This window comes from Muntiacus reevesi, chromosome 2 (genome assembly GCF_963930625.1).
Source record: "Muntiacus reevesi chromosome 2, mMunRee1.1, whole genome shotgun sequence".
NCBI classification, from domain to species: Eukaryota; Metazoa; Chordata; class Mammalia; order Artiodactyla; family Cervidae; genus Muntiacus; species Muntiacus reevesi.
The window spans coordinates 282,357,351-282,372,170 of record NC_089250.1 but is presented as its reverse complement, the minus strand read 5'-3'; the positions used below and the strand labels follow the sequence as shown (position 1 = coordinate 282,372,170).

Here is a 14,820-nt window from a genome sequence, read left to right as displayed (position 1 = left end):
GAATTGTAGGGAACAAAAGAAAACAAATCTAGTTCGCATTAGGCTGGTCTGTCATATCTAGTCAGGGTCCGTCCATCCCACCAATACCCTCACCCTGACTTTCCCCTCATCTTCCTACCCTGGACAGTCCACCCAAGGCAGGCAGCTCAGGCTCTGGACACCGGTCTGGGCTATCTCAGCACATTTTTCTTCCAGAGGCACCCTGGCCTTGAGAACTCCATGGCGCTGAGGCCGAACAGGTCTCCAGAGGAGAGCACTGAGGGAGATGCCGGGAGAACAGAGCGGAAGCCCACGGTGAGAGGTGGAGGTGGCAAAGCTGGGCTCGAAGCCAGCTCTATAGGAAGGACAAGCTGCTGGGCCCTGAAGCACCACAGACTGCTTGGCTGGGCAGCTGAGTGAACTTCCCTGTGACTGTACACAGGATGCCAATGCCTGGTCCTGTCTGAGATGGTGGGATGGAGTGGGACAAATCAGGACACTAGCTTCTCAACTGCTCTGTGTCCAGGGAGAGTTAGGAAAATGCTCAGAGTTTGTTCAGCTAAGCAGGACACAGTCGGGAAGGAAAGTCTTCATCCCTGTCTCACACAGACCATCCAGGAGCTTCAGGCTACTCCCCACACAGAAGATGGAGGAGAAGGCTCAGCTCTAAGGTCTGACTTAGATTAGTAAATCACTGATGAAATCTATTATTTTTCTTAGGCCAAAGATGCTTTCAAAGACATCTCCATATACTTCTCCAAGGAAGAATGGGAAGAGATGGGAGAACGGGAAAAAATCCGATATAGGAATATGAAAAGAAACTACGAAGCGCTGATTGCTATAGGTAACAGGAAGTGCTGGGTGCGTGTGAGCCGCGAAAACATGAAACAGGTCTTCACCCTCAGTGTTCACTTGGCCTGCTCTTAGGTGGCTTCACCTGCTCACATTTCCCTTTTGTGTGGAGAATAACCTGGAGGAAATGTTTACAGTTCTGTACCAGAGGGAGGGTGACCCTGCTGTACAGAGCTCACCTCTTGCCTTGTTCTAGATTACCCCAGCACATCCTACTGATTCCCTGACTCTGTGACACTTTCCATTGCTTCTATGCTTTGTTTCCCCTTCTTAGAACAAATATTTTGCTTCTTTCCAGGTTTCAGAGCCACTCGACCAACTTTCATGCGTCACCGCCGGCAGGTCATCAAGCCCCAGGGAGATGACACTGAGGATTCTGATGAAGAATGGACACCAAGGCAGCAAGGTGAGAGTCCAGGAGGATTTGGATGTGTCTTCCTGAAACCAGCCTGGGCTTAGGTCTCAACTACATCTCAGCCAGTAGCAAGGAAAACATAATTTTCAGCATTCCAAAGTGGCTGTGGCTGAGTATTGACATTAGCCTGAATGAAGATGAATGTATAGGTGTTCCAGTGTAATTCTCAAAAGTTTTATGGTTAAAATTTATCATTCTTTTAAAAAAGAATTATCTTGCTAAACATTCTTAGTGAAAGGCAGTTAAACAAACCTTAGAAATAAATTCACCAAACAGATTGGTTATTGGTTATTGTATTAAGTCTCTTCAAAGAGGAAATGATTAACATATTATGTCAAGATACATGATTTATGTATGTATATAAAACAAAATACGTGATCTTCTTACCCTAAGGTTAAACTAATTCTTTAATTTGATTCTGGGAAAGGGTTGGAGAGAACTATTTATTCTCCATGATCTTTCCCACATTTCACTGACCAGAGATGGCATCAGGTAAATAAAATGAAGTACACTTATAAAATAGAAGTGAGCAGCTCACTTCCTCGTCTGCTGCTCAAACAGTTTAGAAGGATTAATCTGCCTAGACTGGAGAAAACAATTTAGATAGTTCTATGATTCTCCATCTATGGATTTCTGTTCTCCCAGATTTTTAAAAATTATTTATTTAGTTTTGGCTGCACTGGGTCTTTGTTCCTGTGCACGGGCTTTCTCTGGCTGCGCTGAGTGTCTTCTCATTGCAGAGCACGTGCAGGCTCTGTAGTTTCTGACACACAGGCTTAGCTGCCCCGCAGAAAGTGGCATCTCCCTGGACCAGCCATCGAACCTGTGTCCTCTGCATTGGCAGGCAGATTCTCATCCACTATGCACCAGGGATGTCCCTCTGTCCCCTTAGGTTATTAAAACTAGGGAAACGGACATGAAAACCAAACATTTGGTTGTCTGCAAAGGTTTTGACATAAGGAGAGACTCTTCATAGGGAATACATACGCCTCGGTTCACCATACGCCTGCTCGTCTTTATTTACCTTTTTAACAGTTTCTGAGTGTATGGCACACCGCTGCTAACTATGTACGCGTTAGTGTTAGTGGCCACAGTGCTAATCGCTCAGTCATGGCTGACTCTGCGTCCCCAGAGACTGGAGCCCACCAGGCTCCTCTGTCCATGGGATTCTCTAGGCAAGAACCCTGGGGTGGGTTGCCATCTCCTGCTCCAGGTGATTTCCCAAGCCAGGGATTGATCCTGCATCTGTTGCATCTCCTGCATTGCCGGTGGATTTTTTACTGCTGAGCCACCGGGGATATATACACACATTGCTGTACAACAAATCTGTAGAAGTGTTACATCTTGCGTGACTGAAGCCCTAACCCACTGAGGAACAATTCTCCAATCCTTCCTCCTCACAGCCCTTGGCAACCATGATTATATTTTCTCTTTCCATAGAATTGATTAATTTAGATACCTCAGAGAAGGGGAATCAGGCAATGTTTGCCTTTTTTGATTGGTCACTTCACTTAGTGTAATATCATCAAGGCCTATCTATGACGTAGCATGTGACAGAATTCTTTTTTAAGGCTTCAAAACATTCCGTTGTGTGCATGTGGATATAAGAGCTATAACATATATCTTATATATAATCTCCATCTTTTATCCCCAATGAACATTTAGATTGCTTACGCATCTAAATTGCTTATGCCCATTGGGAATAATGCAGGAATGACTATATGTGTGCCCACTATTTAGTCAATATCTTGCTCTCCATTTTTTATGGAAACACACTCTTGAGCTGGATTGCTAGACCATATAGCAGTTCTAACTTTCTGTGGAAACTCCATACTGTTTCTATAAAGCTTGCAACATTTTACATTGCCAACAATAGTGTATAAGGGTTCCAATTTATCCATATCCTTACCAAACTTCCTATTGTCTTCTTATACATGTTGCCCATCACAGAAGGTTTCAATTTGCATTTCCCTATTGATTAGTAATATTGAGCATCTTTTCGTATGCTTGTAGGCCAGTTGTGTATTTTCTCTGGAGAAATGTCTATTCAATTCCTTCTCTCACTGTTAGTCAGCTCAGACTGCCATAACAAAGCAGACTGCATTCCTTAAACCACAGAAATTAGTTTTCTTACAATGGTGGAGCATGGAAATTTGATATCAAGGTGCCATCATGGCCCATCAGGTTCTCTTCCTGGCTTATAGGTAGCCTTCATACTGGTGTATGCTTATTAACCCCTTTTCAGATGCATATTTTACAAATATTTTCTACCATCCTATAGGTGGCCTTTTCAACTCTGTTCAGTGTGTCCTTTGCTGCACAGAGGTTTTAAGATTAATCTCCTTTCTCTATTTTTACTTTGTTACTAATCCTTGTACACTTGGCACCATATCTAAGAAATCATTGCTGATTCAGTGTCGTGAAGCTTCACCCTTGTTGTCTTCTAAGGGTCTTATCAAGTCTTGCATTTAGGTCTTTCATTCATTCTGAGTGATTTCTCTTCAAATTGCAAGATGTTCATTATTTTGCATATGGTTATTTTGTTTCCCAGCACCATTCATTACAGGGATTAAACTTTCCCCATTATCTTGACACATCTTCATTAGATCATGTATCCAAAGAGTTTATTTCTGGCTGTCTATTCTGTTCCATTGATTGACATATCTGTCTTTAAGCCAGCCAGCTTCCTCAGTGGCTCAGCAGGTGAAGAATCTGCCTTCAGTGCAGGAGACACAGGAGATGCGGGTTCAATCCATGGGTTAAGAAGATCCCCTGGAGAAGGCAATGGCAACCCTGTCCAGTATTCTTACCTGAGAAATGCCCTGGACAGAGGAGCCTGGTGGGCTACAGTCCAAAAGGTCACAGAAAGTCAAGAAGACTGAGCAGCTAAGCACACATGCTTTGCCAAATCCACACTCTTTTGGCTCCTGTACCTTTGTAGTGTGTTCTGAAATCAGAGGCCTCCAGCTTTGCTGTTCTTTCTAAGATTGCTTTGCCTATTTGTGGTGTTCTGGGATTCCGTGTTAACTGTTGGATGGATTTTCTATATCTGAAAAAAATTCCATGGAATTTTAGTAGGAATTGTTTTAAATCTTTAAATTACTTTGGGTAGTATGAACAGCTTAATAATATTAAGCCTCCAAATCCATAAACATGAGACACCTATCTATTATTTATGTCAGATTCCTTTCAGCAATATTTTGTAGTTTTCCACATATAAGTCTTTCATCTCCTTAAGTTTGTTTCTAGTTACTTCATTCTTTTCAATGCTATTATAAATAAGATTATTTGTCCAGTGGCTAAGACTCCACACGCCCAATGCAGAGAACTTCGGTTCTGTCCCTAGTCAGGGAACTAGATCCCACATGCCACAACAAAGACCTGGCACAAACAAATAAATAAAAATAAATATTTTTTTTTTAATTTAACTCAACCCTAGCTTCAAAAAAATAAAAAATAAATAGTATTGTTTTCTTATTTTCCTTTGTGGAATGGTCATTCTTCATGCATGGAAAGATATTTGAAACTTGATTTTGTACCGTGCAACTTTCTGTGCAGGTTTTTTGTGTATGTGGATTTAAAGATTTTTCTACACATAAAACCATGCACCTGTGAACAGATATGATTTTACTTCTTTCTTTGCAAATGGAAGCCTTTTGTTTCCATTTCTAACCTACCGTGCTGGCTAGGAGTTCTAATATTATGGTGAACAGAAATGTTGAAAACGGGCATCCTTGCCTTTTTTCCTTGGTCTTTTTCACTGATGACTATGATGTTAGAGATAGACTTTCAATATATGACCTTTTATTGCAGTCACTTCTTACTATGTCTACATTCTTGAGTACTTTTGTTATGAAAGACTAGTAAATTTATTAGATATTTTATGAATATCAGATGAGGCACAGATGAAGTTTCATATATTTTTTTTAATTTTAAGAAAATTACGTAATGCTCACAGTGGAACCATGGGAGTTGATGATACAGAAATCATTTTCCATTCATCCTTTGGTAATCATTGTCTTTGTCACTCTCTGGCTTAGAATTATGTGTCCTTAGTTAGAATACCCAGAGTTTGGAAACATTTACCAACCAAAACACTGATTCTCATCGTTTTTTAGGTAAACCTTCTTCGATGCCCTTCAGAGTGGAGCACAGTAAACACCAGAAGGTGAGTATTTCCCAAATCCTGTTGCCAAAATATCCTCCTCATGGATCCAGTCACAGGTGAGAATAGGAGAAAACACAGAGATCCTGGAGACTGCTGCCTTCCTGTCCTGAATCTTTAGCACACTGTCTGATATCATCACCACCTTTACAGTTAGTAAGAACAACAAACATAGTATCCTGTTCTATTGTTACATTATTCTCAAAATATTTCAGACTTAAAGCATTTTATGTGAATAAACTTACTTAAACCTTAAAACAATCCTACAGTACCTATAAGTATGTAAATAGCTATCACCATTATAGACCCAAACAAATGAGGTGAAAACATTTAATTATATGCCTGGGATCACAGTATCACTGGTAGTGCAATCTAAACCAATGCACGTACTCTAAACCCCTTACAAACTGATTAAAGCTTCCATAGTTCTTTGAAGCTTATTCATATATCTTTATATCATTTATCTGAGAGATGTTTTCAACCTCAGTTCTTTTGTTCTGTACTACGGAGGGATATGCTAAGACATCTGACTAATGGAAGCTTAAGGACATGTTGGGCAGTTTGTAGAGTGGATGGTCCAAGATGAAGAAGCTTAAGGACATGCTGGGCAGTTTGTAGAGTGGACAGTCCATGATGAAGAAGGAGAGAGGATCCCTACCTCAGAGCCTCCCACTCCAATAAGACGAAGCAACTTGCAACCCTGATAAGCCTCAGGTTTATGCCTGAAAAGCAATAAATAAGAAAATAACAGAAGGACGTCCCATAGATTACCTGCATTTGAGTAGAAACTCATCATCTGGGCATCATTTCAAATGGTCATTCTTGTAGGAGGGAGTAACAACTCCTTTCTCTGAGCTACAATTAGGCAACTCTCCTGTTTGGAATCAAGTGTTCAGCCTGCCCCTGTGTTGCGAGCTTTGAGAGCCTAGCCCACACCCATTCATTCTCAGAAGTCCAAGCCCAGCTCAAAACCCCTGAGGGCCCACTGAATGTTTTGTGAATGAGTGACTCCACATTTAAGCGTTCATCTAGGAGTAGAAAGATTAAAGAATGCTGAATGGAGTATCTGTGAGCTGCACTTGAAATATAGATGCAGTTTAGGGAATAAATTGATACCAGAGATGTATGCGCACGTTCTTACTGTATTAAATAGCACACACAACAATTTGTTGAAGGTTATTAAATTTCATGTCCATTATAATATTAAGAACTAGCCTGTATACCAATTCATGGATCAGGAAACTGAGCAGAACCAGCTGGTCATACAGCCTTGTTCAAGGAGAACTGATGAGACCAGCTACCTTAATTCCAAACATTGTCGCTAGGACATGGCAACCTGCAACTTTCATCTCACTTTCTTTATTGTCTAAATATGTTTCTGCCGATCGTCTTTTCTCCTCTTAATCTCACTGCTTTGTCACCTTATTTTCCACATGTGTTTTGTACCATCTGTAATTTACCATAGTTCCTTGTCCATCAAAGGGCCACTAATTAATAGAAACCCCCGGATCTCTCTATGAGCACTTACCCTTTTCTTTCCCTGGCCTCCAGCTATTCTCCCTGCCTTGATCTCACTTTTATGCAGAAAGTTGAAGGGGAAGAACCTTAAGATATGAATTCTAGTTTTGATTCCCTATCCACCTAGGTCCCTTTTTTACACTCCAGTGTTCAGACCCTCCCCCCATATCAGGTATTTCCAAGATTTGTCAAAGTATTAACTCAAGTCATGCATGTGAAAACACTTCATAAAGACTTAAAATACTAAAGAAATGCATGTTGTCTTTTACTCACATGGAAGAGAATGTCCAGGGCACCATTAAGTAATGAATCTGGTTTGAAGGAATTGCTGGGAGCAGCAGAATCGCTGAAGACAAGTGGCTCCAAGCAGGCTCAGAAACCGGTCCCACCTTCCAGAAAAGCAAGGACCCCTGGACAGCACCCCAGACAAAAAGTCGGTAAGAGAAAATTTGGGGAGTTCCTCTAATTAATTCCTCTAATCCCTGTAGAAAAACTAATAGATATGGCCCAGGTGTGTGGCATGGACTTTGGGTATGCATGGGTTTAAGCTGGACTGATCTGAGACATGAAGTTAGCACTGGGGCCTTGGGAAAATCTTTTCCATTTTCTGATGTCCTGATTGCTATCTGTAAAGTGAAGATAAGGATACATAATTCATACAGTGCTTGAAAGCCTTACATTAAATGCAAAAGTCTGACACCTACAAGGAGTTCAATAAATCCAGCTGTGATAATGGGAACCGAGCTTTGTTAGTGTTTATGCCCAGACCTCTGCTCAGTGCCTTAGGTATCATGAGCCCTTACCATATATTTTCTGAGTAGAGGTGTCATTGAACTATTTCCTAATTAAGATGGTTTGGAAGTTAAACCTACTAACAGGAAGTGCAAGATGCAATCACTGAACTGGGCATCTGTGGTCAGTGGAACCTCAGTCTCCTGAACTTGTAGTTCAAGGGAGAAGAAACAAAGCATAGAGAAGGGACTCCCTGGTGGTTAAGTGGTTAAGACTCCACGCTTCCACTGCAGGAGGTGTGGGCTCCATTCCTGGTCAGGGAAGTAAGATCCCACAAGCCATGCAGTCTGGCCAAGAAATTAATATTGTATCATAAAAGCCTAAAATTACAAAAGTAAAGTTTGAAAAATACATGTAAGCAAGTTTTAACAAAGTGTATAGATGGACAGGTAGGAGAACTCACACTTTCTGATAAAACAGGGACTAACTCCCCAGACCCCACCAGCCTTGCAGAGCTTCTGTTCTCCATCTTAGAACTCAGAAGAAAGGAGACTGGAGTGAAGAGGTACAGTCTACGAGAAAGAAAGGGCCTCGTGTACCAAGAGGTCAGCGAGCCCCAGGATGATGACTACCTCTGTGAGTGACCCCGCTGGCCCACTCATGGAGAAGGGGCTACGAGCCCTTGATCCACTAACCTCACGTCACCGTTTAGCCCCCGATCATCCCCTTCCTCTATGACTTGGGATACAAGATCGAGGCCAAATGCCCGGAATGCCCAGTTCTTTCTGAAGGTCATTGCGACCAGCAACATCACTGTACCACCTCTAAATCCCTGTTCTCACCTCCAGATTGTGAGGAGTGTCAGAACTTCTTCATCGACAGCTGTGCTGCCCATGGGCCCCCAACATTTGTAAAGGACTGTGCAGTGGAAAAGGGGCATGCTAACCGCTCAGTCCTCACGCTGCCCCCTGGGTTAAGCATCAGGCTGTCGAGCATCGCTGACGCTGGGCTTGGAGTGTGGAACGAGGCATCCGATCTGCCAGCGGGCCTGCACTTTGGCCCCTATGAGGGCCAGATCACAGACGATGAAGAGGCCGCCAACAGTGGATACGCCTGGATGGTGAGAAGCACCCAATTCCCTGTCCTCTGACCTCTAACCGCTTTTATGTGGTGGGGGGTCCTTCATGTCTACATGGGAGGACACAGATGGTGATAACATGGTCGTCAATGACACAGTCAGCCCTGTGTACTGTGTGCCATGGGCGTGAACACAGGACTCCCATCTAAAGGTCAGAGGAGAGGTGGGAACACAGTGTACAGACACTCTGGACCTCTATCTAAGGTCAGAGGAGAGGTGGGAACACAGTCTACAGACACTTAGACCTCTACCTAAGGTCAGAGGAGAGGTGGGAACACAGTCTACAGACACTCAGGACCTCTATCTAAAGGTCAGAGGAGAGGTGGGACCACAGTGTACAGACACTCAGACCTCTATCTAAAGGTCAGAGGAGAGGTGGGAACACAGTGTACAGACACTCAGACCTCTATCTAAAGGTCAGAGGAGAGGTGGGAACACAGTCTACAGACACTTAGACCTCTATCTAAAGCTCAGAGGAGAGGTGGGAACACAGTGTACAGACACTCAGACCTCTATCTAAAGGTCAGAGGAGAGGTGGGAACACAGTGTACAGACACTCAGACCTCTATCTAAAGGTCAGAGGAGAGGTGGGAACACAGTGTACAGACACTCAGACCTCTATCTAAAGCTCAGAGGAGAGGTGGGAGCACAGTGTACAGACACACAGAAGTGACTCCTACCTTGTGGAGCTCTTGCTTTCAATGAACCAAGAGACTCAGACTTGGAATGATGAGTAAGGAGCTTACCGTGTGGTCCGACTGGCAGATGAATCCATGCAGGCTGAAAAGCACCAATGACTACACAGGGAAATAGCTCTTCTGTTGCTTCCTACCAAAAAAAAAAAAAAAAGAAAAGCTTGTAACTCTTTCTCTGACCCTCAGATCACCAAAGGGAGGAACTGCTACGAGTATGTGGATGGAAAGGACACGTCTTGGGCCAACTGGATGAGGTGAGTGCAGTGAGTCTGCAGTGTGTAGACACTGAGACGCCCTCCATCCCACGCCCCTTTCCTTCTCAACCCGGCTCCCTCAACAGCTCTCACATCTTCTTTCTTCTTTTCCCTCCATATCATGCTCTTTCATTTCAAAAGACACTGGAAAGTAGGAAATAAAAATATGGCATGTGCCGTCAAGATACAACTCTATATGCAGAACAAAACTGGTGGATTGAAAACAACTTGAGGAGTCTAGATTCACCAGGGACACTTTAACTCACTTAATGGACACTTACCACGCACTTTGTGGTTCAGTTTAGACAGTGAACATCGGTACTGAAGCAGATCACACAACCCTTGTCCTTTTGGAGAACATACTGCAAACAGACATTACCCAATTGATTTTAGGAACAGTAACCTTATTTCTTCTATCTTTGAGTAACTGCACACGCCAGGATGACCTAACACAGGAGACCTTGACTCTCTGTGGGCAAAAACCTCCTCAGGCTTGGTTCCAGTGAGAAGTGGGCCCTGAGGCCTCAGAAGGAATGGGGGGCAGCTTGGTCCTGAGCAGGGCCATTCTCTGAGGGCTTCTCCTTTCATCAGGGCAGGCAGACAGTGAACAGACTATTACTGTTCCATGTCTCAAGCTGTATCAGAACTCTCTCCAAGCGTCTGTGGGAGGGGGTGGGCAAGCGAATAGGACCCTGGATACACGTGGGGAGATGGCAGAAAGACTCGGGAGAGAAGGCAGGCTGGGGTGAGTGCTGAGGGCTGCGTGCTAGCCAAGGAGCACCAAGTCCTGTGGATGAAAGAGAACTTAATTCAGAGTTTAGAGGAGCTGAAGGTCAGCAGCCTCACGGACAGTCCAGGTGGAGACGAGTCAGGAACTGGGCTCTGGAAAATGGCTACTTAGGTAAGGAGAGAAAAGCATGGGAATTCACATGGCCTGGTCCAAGGTGTGAACAGACGGTCCACATGAGGGGCGGCCTCAGAGGTGTAAGGCAAGGAGCTGGGCATAGGCGGAGAGTGGAGGGCACTCATCCCCTGAGGTTTCTTTCCCTTTCCCGGCCTCGACCCCAGGTATGTGAACTGTGCCCGGGACGACGAGGAGCAGAACCTGGTGGCCTTCCAGTATCACGGGCAGATCTTCTACCGAACCTGCCAGGTGGTCAGGCCGGGCTGTGAGCTGCTGGTCTGGTACGGGGACGAGTACGGTCAGCACCTTGGCATCAAGCGGAACAGCATGGGGAAGAGTGAGCTCGCGGCCGGGAGAGGTGGGTGTCTCCCCTCTTCCAGCACCCCACCCCATCCTGGGAGCCTCCGTGGTCCGATTTCGAAGCAGAGGACAATCCAGTCCAAAGTCAGTTGAATAGCAATTAAAAAGCCTCAGAATTTGATTATTTTCATATGATTGTTAGGAAAAATTTTTATATTAAAAATGCTAGTTCTAATTTTTAATACTTCATACAAAATAATATGTAACATCACCTTCTGCTGAAAGGCTTAGAAGCAAATTCCAAGTTTTCTATCACCTACCAGCTCTCTGCCCTTTATTTGTTTCTGCTTCATTTCCTCCCATTTCTAAGCGACACGTGTACAGTGATGCACATTCAGTTACTGTTCCAGTCTGTTGTCATGTGAGCTCACGCTCTGTGCCAGACGGGGCTCCACGCACCGAAACAGACAGAACCGCTGCCCTGGGGCAGCAGGGGCTTCACACCAGACAGGGGCTGGTGCTGAGGAAAATCAGCGCAGGCAACGTGCCTCGGGTCAGCGTGAGCAGAGGGTGGGGTGCGGTGCAGGACTGCGCGGCAGGGTCTCTGCATTGATAAGACCTGCGGGGAAGGATTCCAGGGAGGAGAGCAGCCAGTGCCGCAGCCCCAGGGCCGGGAAGCGAGGCCATGCCAGGGGTCGCGGGAGGAAGCACAGAGGGAGAGGAAGGAGGCTGGATGGGACACGGAAGCCTCAGGGCCTGTGTCCACGTGCAGGCCCCAGGGGTCCTCCTGGGTGACACAGAACAACCGCCAGGCTTTCAGCTGCAAGCGGCACGTTCTCTGTGGTAAGAAGATGCTTTGGTTCACTTTTGGGAAGAGACAGCAGCGGGGAGTCCCCTCAGAGGTCAGTTCATTGCCAGACATGGTGGGAGAGTGGGCTGGCTGAATATGCTCGGGAGTGACGTTGTGCAGAGTCTGGCTGGACATGTATTTTTAAACAGGGTTTCCTAGTGCATGTTAAGTGGACTAAGCCTGAATGAAATAAATGAGGTATGAGTACTGGTGAGGCTTGAGAAACGATATGCCTTTATTTTATGATTTATGGGAAACTGAGAGAGGAGCAATATGTGAACCAGTTTGGGCAGCAGGAGCCAGACCTGTAGTCAGTGGTACCTGGGCCGCTCGGTCTCGTCCACGCTCAAACCCACTTCCTGCAGAGATCGGCACAAAGGCTGCTCTTTGAACATGGAGCCACAAAGTCAGATTTAGCCACACCTGCTCTAACCACCCCTCGTGCTGCCTCCCATATGCAGAGGGCTCCAGGCCAGGCGTCCCTAACTTAATAGACCCTTTCCCCTCGCAGTGAGACTCTCAGGAGATTCCACCTAAGTCATCAACTCTTATCCCTCAGTAGGGTAAATACCTGTGGCCACTGTGACGTGACTTTTCAGACACTTACACGCAGGGAAAGTCCCTGCAGATCCACCTCTATCAGGAGAGATGCTGCCTCTGATGCTGCTGGAAGGTCCCTATCTGGGTGATATGTAGAAAAGGTCCTTGATGCCCACTTCCTGGATTTCTGTAGATGTAGAGAACAACAGTGGAATGGAAAAGTGGACTGTAAGGACACTCGATGAGATACAGATTGTGCAATGTCAACACTTAAATGATGAGTGGGGAGGGCCTGACCACGGCAAACCAACTACCTGACAAATGCTTCCTCTTTCAGCAGAACCGAAGCCCAAGATCCATCCATGTGCCTCCTGCTCTCTGGCCTTCTCCAGCCAGAAATTCCTCAGCCAACACATCCAACGCAGTCACCCTGCTCAGACCCTCCTGAGACCATCTGAAAGAGACCTCCTCCAGCCAGAGGATCCCTGCCCAGGCAGTCAAAATCAGAGATATTCAGATCCACACAGCCCGAGCGACAAACCTGAGGGTCAGGAGGCCAAGGACAGGCCCCATGCTTTGCTGAAAAGTGTAAGGCTGAACAGGATTTCAAGGGTCTCTTCCTACTCACCCGGAAGACAAATGGAGGCTTCTAGGGTGCATGAGAGAATGAAAGACGAGCCCAGCACAAGCCAAAAACTGAATCCAGAGGACACAGGCACATTGCTCAAGGGGGCAGGGGTCTCAGGGATTATGAGGGTCACATACGGAGAGTGTGGGCAAGGCTCCAAGGACAGGTCAACTCTCAGCACACACGAGAGGACACACACAGGGGAGAAGCCCTATGTTTGTGGGGCTTGTGGGCAAAGTTTCCATCGGAAGTCCCATCTCATCACACACCAGAGGACACACACAGGGGAGAAGCCCTATGATTGCAGGGAGTGTGGGCGAAGCTTCAGCGATAAGTCATTCCTTATAAGACACCAGAGGACACACACGGGGGAAAAGCCCTATGCTTGTGGGGAGTGTGGGCGAAGCTTCAGTGATAAGTCAGTCCTCATCACACACCAGAGGATACACACAGGGGAGAAGCCCTATGTTTGCAGGGAGTGTGGGCGAAGCTTCAGCGATAAGTCATTCCTTATAAGACACCAGAGGATACACACAGGGGAGAAGCCCTATGTTTGCAGGGAGTGTGGGCGAAGCTTCAGTCGGAAGTCCCTCCTCATCACCCACCAGAGGACACACACAGGGGAGAAGCCCTATGTTTGCAGGGAGTGTGGGCGATGCTTCAGTCATAAGTCAGTCCTCATCATACACCAGAGGATACACACAGGGGAGAAGCCCTATGTTTGTGGGGAGTGTAGGCGAAGCTTCAGTCATAAGGCCAATCTCATCTCACACAAGAGGACACACACAGGGGAGAAGCCCTATGTTTGCGGGGAGTGTGGGCGAAGCTTCCGTCAGAAGTCAGTCCTCAACAGACACCAGAGGATACACACAGGGGAGAAGCCCTATGTTTGTGGGGAGTGTAGGCGAAGCTTCAGTCATAAGGCCAATCTCATCTCACACAAGAGGACACACACAGGGGAGAAGCCCTATGTTTGCGGGGAGTGTGGGCGAAGCTTCCGTCACAAGTCCGTCCTCATCACACACCAGAAGACACACACAGGGGAGAAGCCCTATGTTTGCATGGAGTGTGGGCGAAGCTTCAGTCAGAAGTCAGGCCTCATCAGACACCAGAGGACACACACAGGGGAGAAGCCCTATGTTTGCAGGGACTGTGGGCGAAGCTTCAGTCAGAAGTCAGCCCTCATCAGACACCAGAGGACACACACAGGGGAGAAGCCCTATGATTGCGGGGACTGTGGGCGAAGCTTCAGTCGGAAGTCCCTCCTCATCACCCACCAGAGGACACACACAGGGGAGAAACCCTATGTTTGCAGGGAGTGTGAGTGAGTCATGAGCAACAAACCACACCTTAGCCACAGGAGGATTTCTGCAGCCACCCCATGCCTCAGCTCTAAGGGCGCCTCAGAGGAGGCCTGTGACCCGTTACTGTCCCCACCAGTGTGAGGAGAGAATTCCCAGGTGGTCCAGGGGTAAAAACTCCAATGCAGAGACCCACGTTCAATACTTGCTTGGGGAACTAGCTCCCACATGCTGCAACTAAGACACAGCACAGCCGAATAAATAAATATATAATAAATATTTTAAAGAAAGAGTGTGATAAGCACAGAATTACTTGTTAAATAGACCTTCCACTTTCATGACATGAGAGGAGGTAGATAAACAGCAGAGGGTTTCTCAAGTGTTTTGGAGATGTTCATGCCAATTGTCTTCGTGGTTTTTTAGGTCTCCTTTTCTAATAAATTTTCTCTCCAAACAAATCTGAATCCCAGACTATGTATTCATTCCCCGTTATTACTGACAGCAGTGGGGTCCAGTTAGCTTAACCCCTGGGAAGGCATAATTCTGGAG

General features: G+C 45.9%; 1 protein-coding gene across 1 annotated transcript; it reads left to right on the top strand.

The window, feature by feature from the left end:
* Positions 1-219: 219 nt before the first annotated feature.
* LOC136161889 (histone-lysine N-methyltransferase PRDM9-like) lies at positions 220-14,117 on the top strand (the record flags this gene model as incomplete). The annotated part of the gene is made up of 11 exons (XM_065927020.1): positions 220-294; positions 700-823; positions 1,130-1,237; positions 5,365-5,414; positions 7,210-7,366; positions 8,196-8,297; positions 8,510-8,781; positions 9,681-9,748; positions 10,817-11,010; positions 12,680-13,665; positions 14,088-14,117. Coding segments are annotated over exons 1-11 (2,166 nt in total), but the record flags the coding sequence as incomplete, so codon positions are not given.
* Positions 14,118-14,820: the final 703 nt, after the last annotated feature.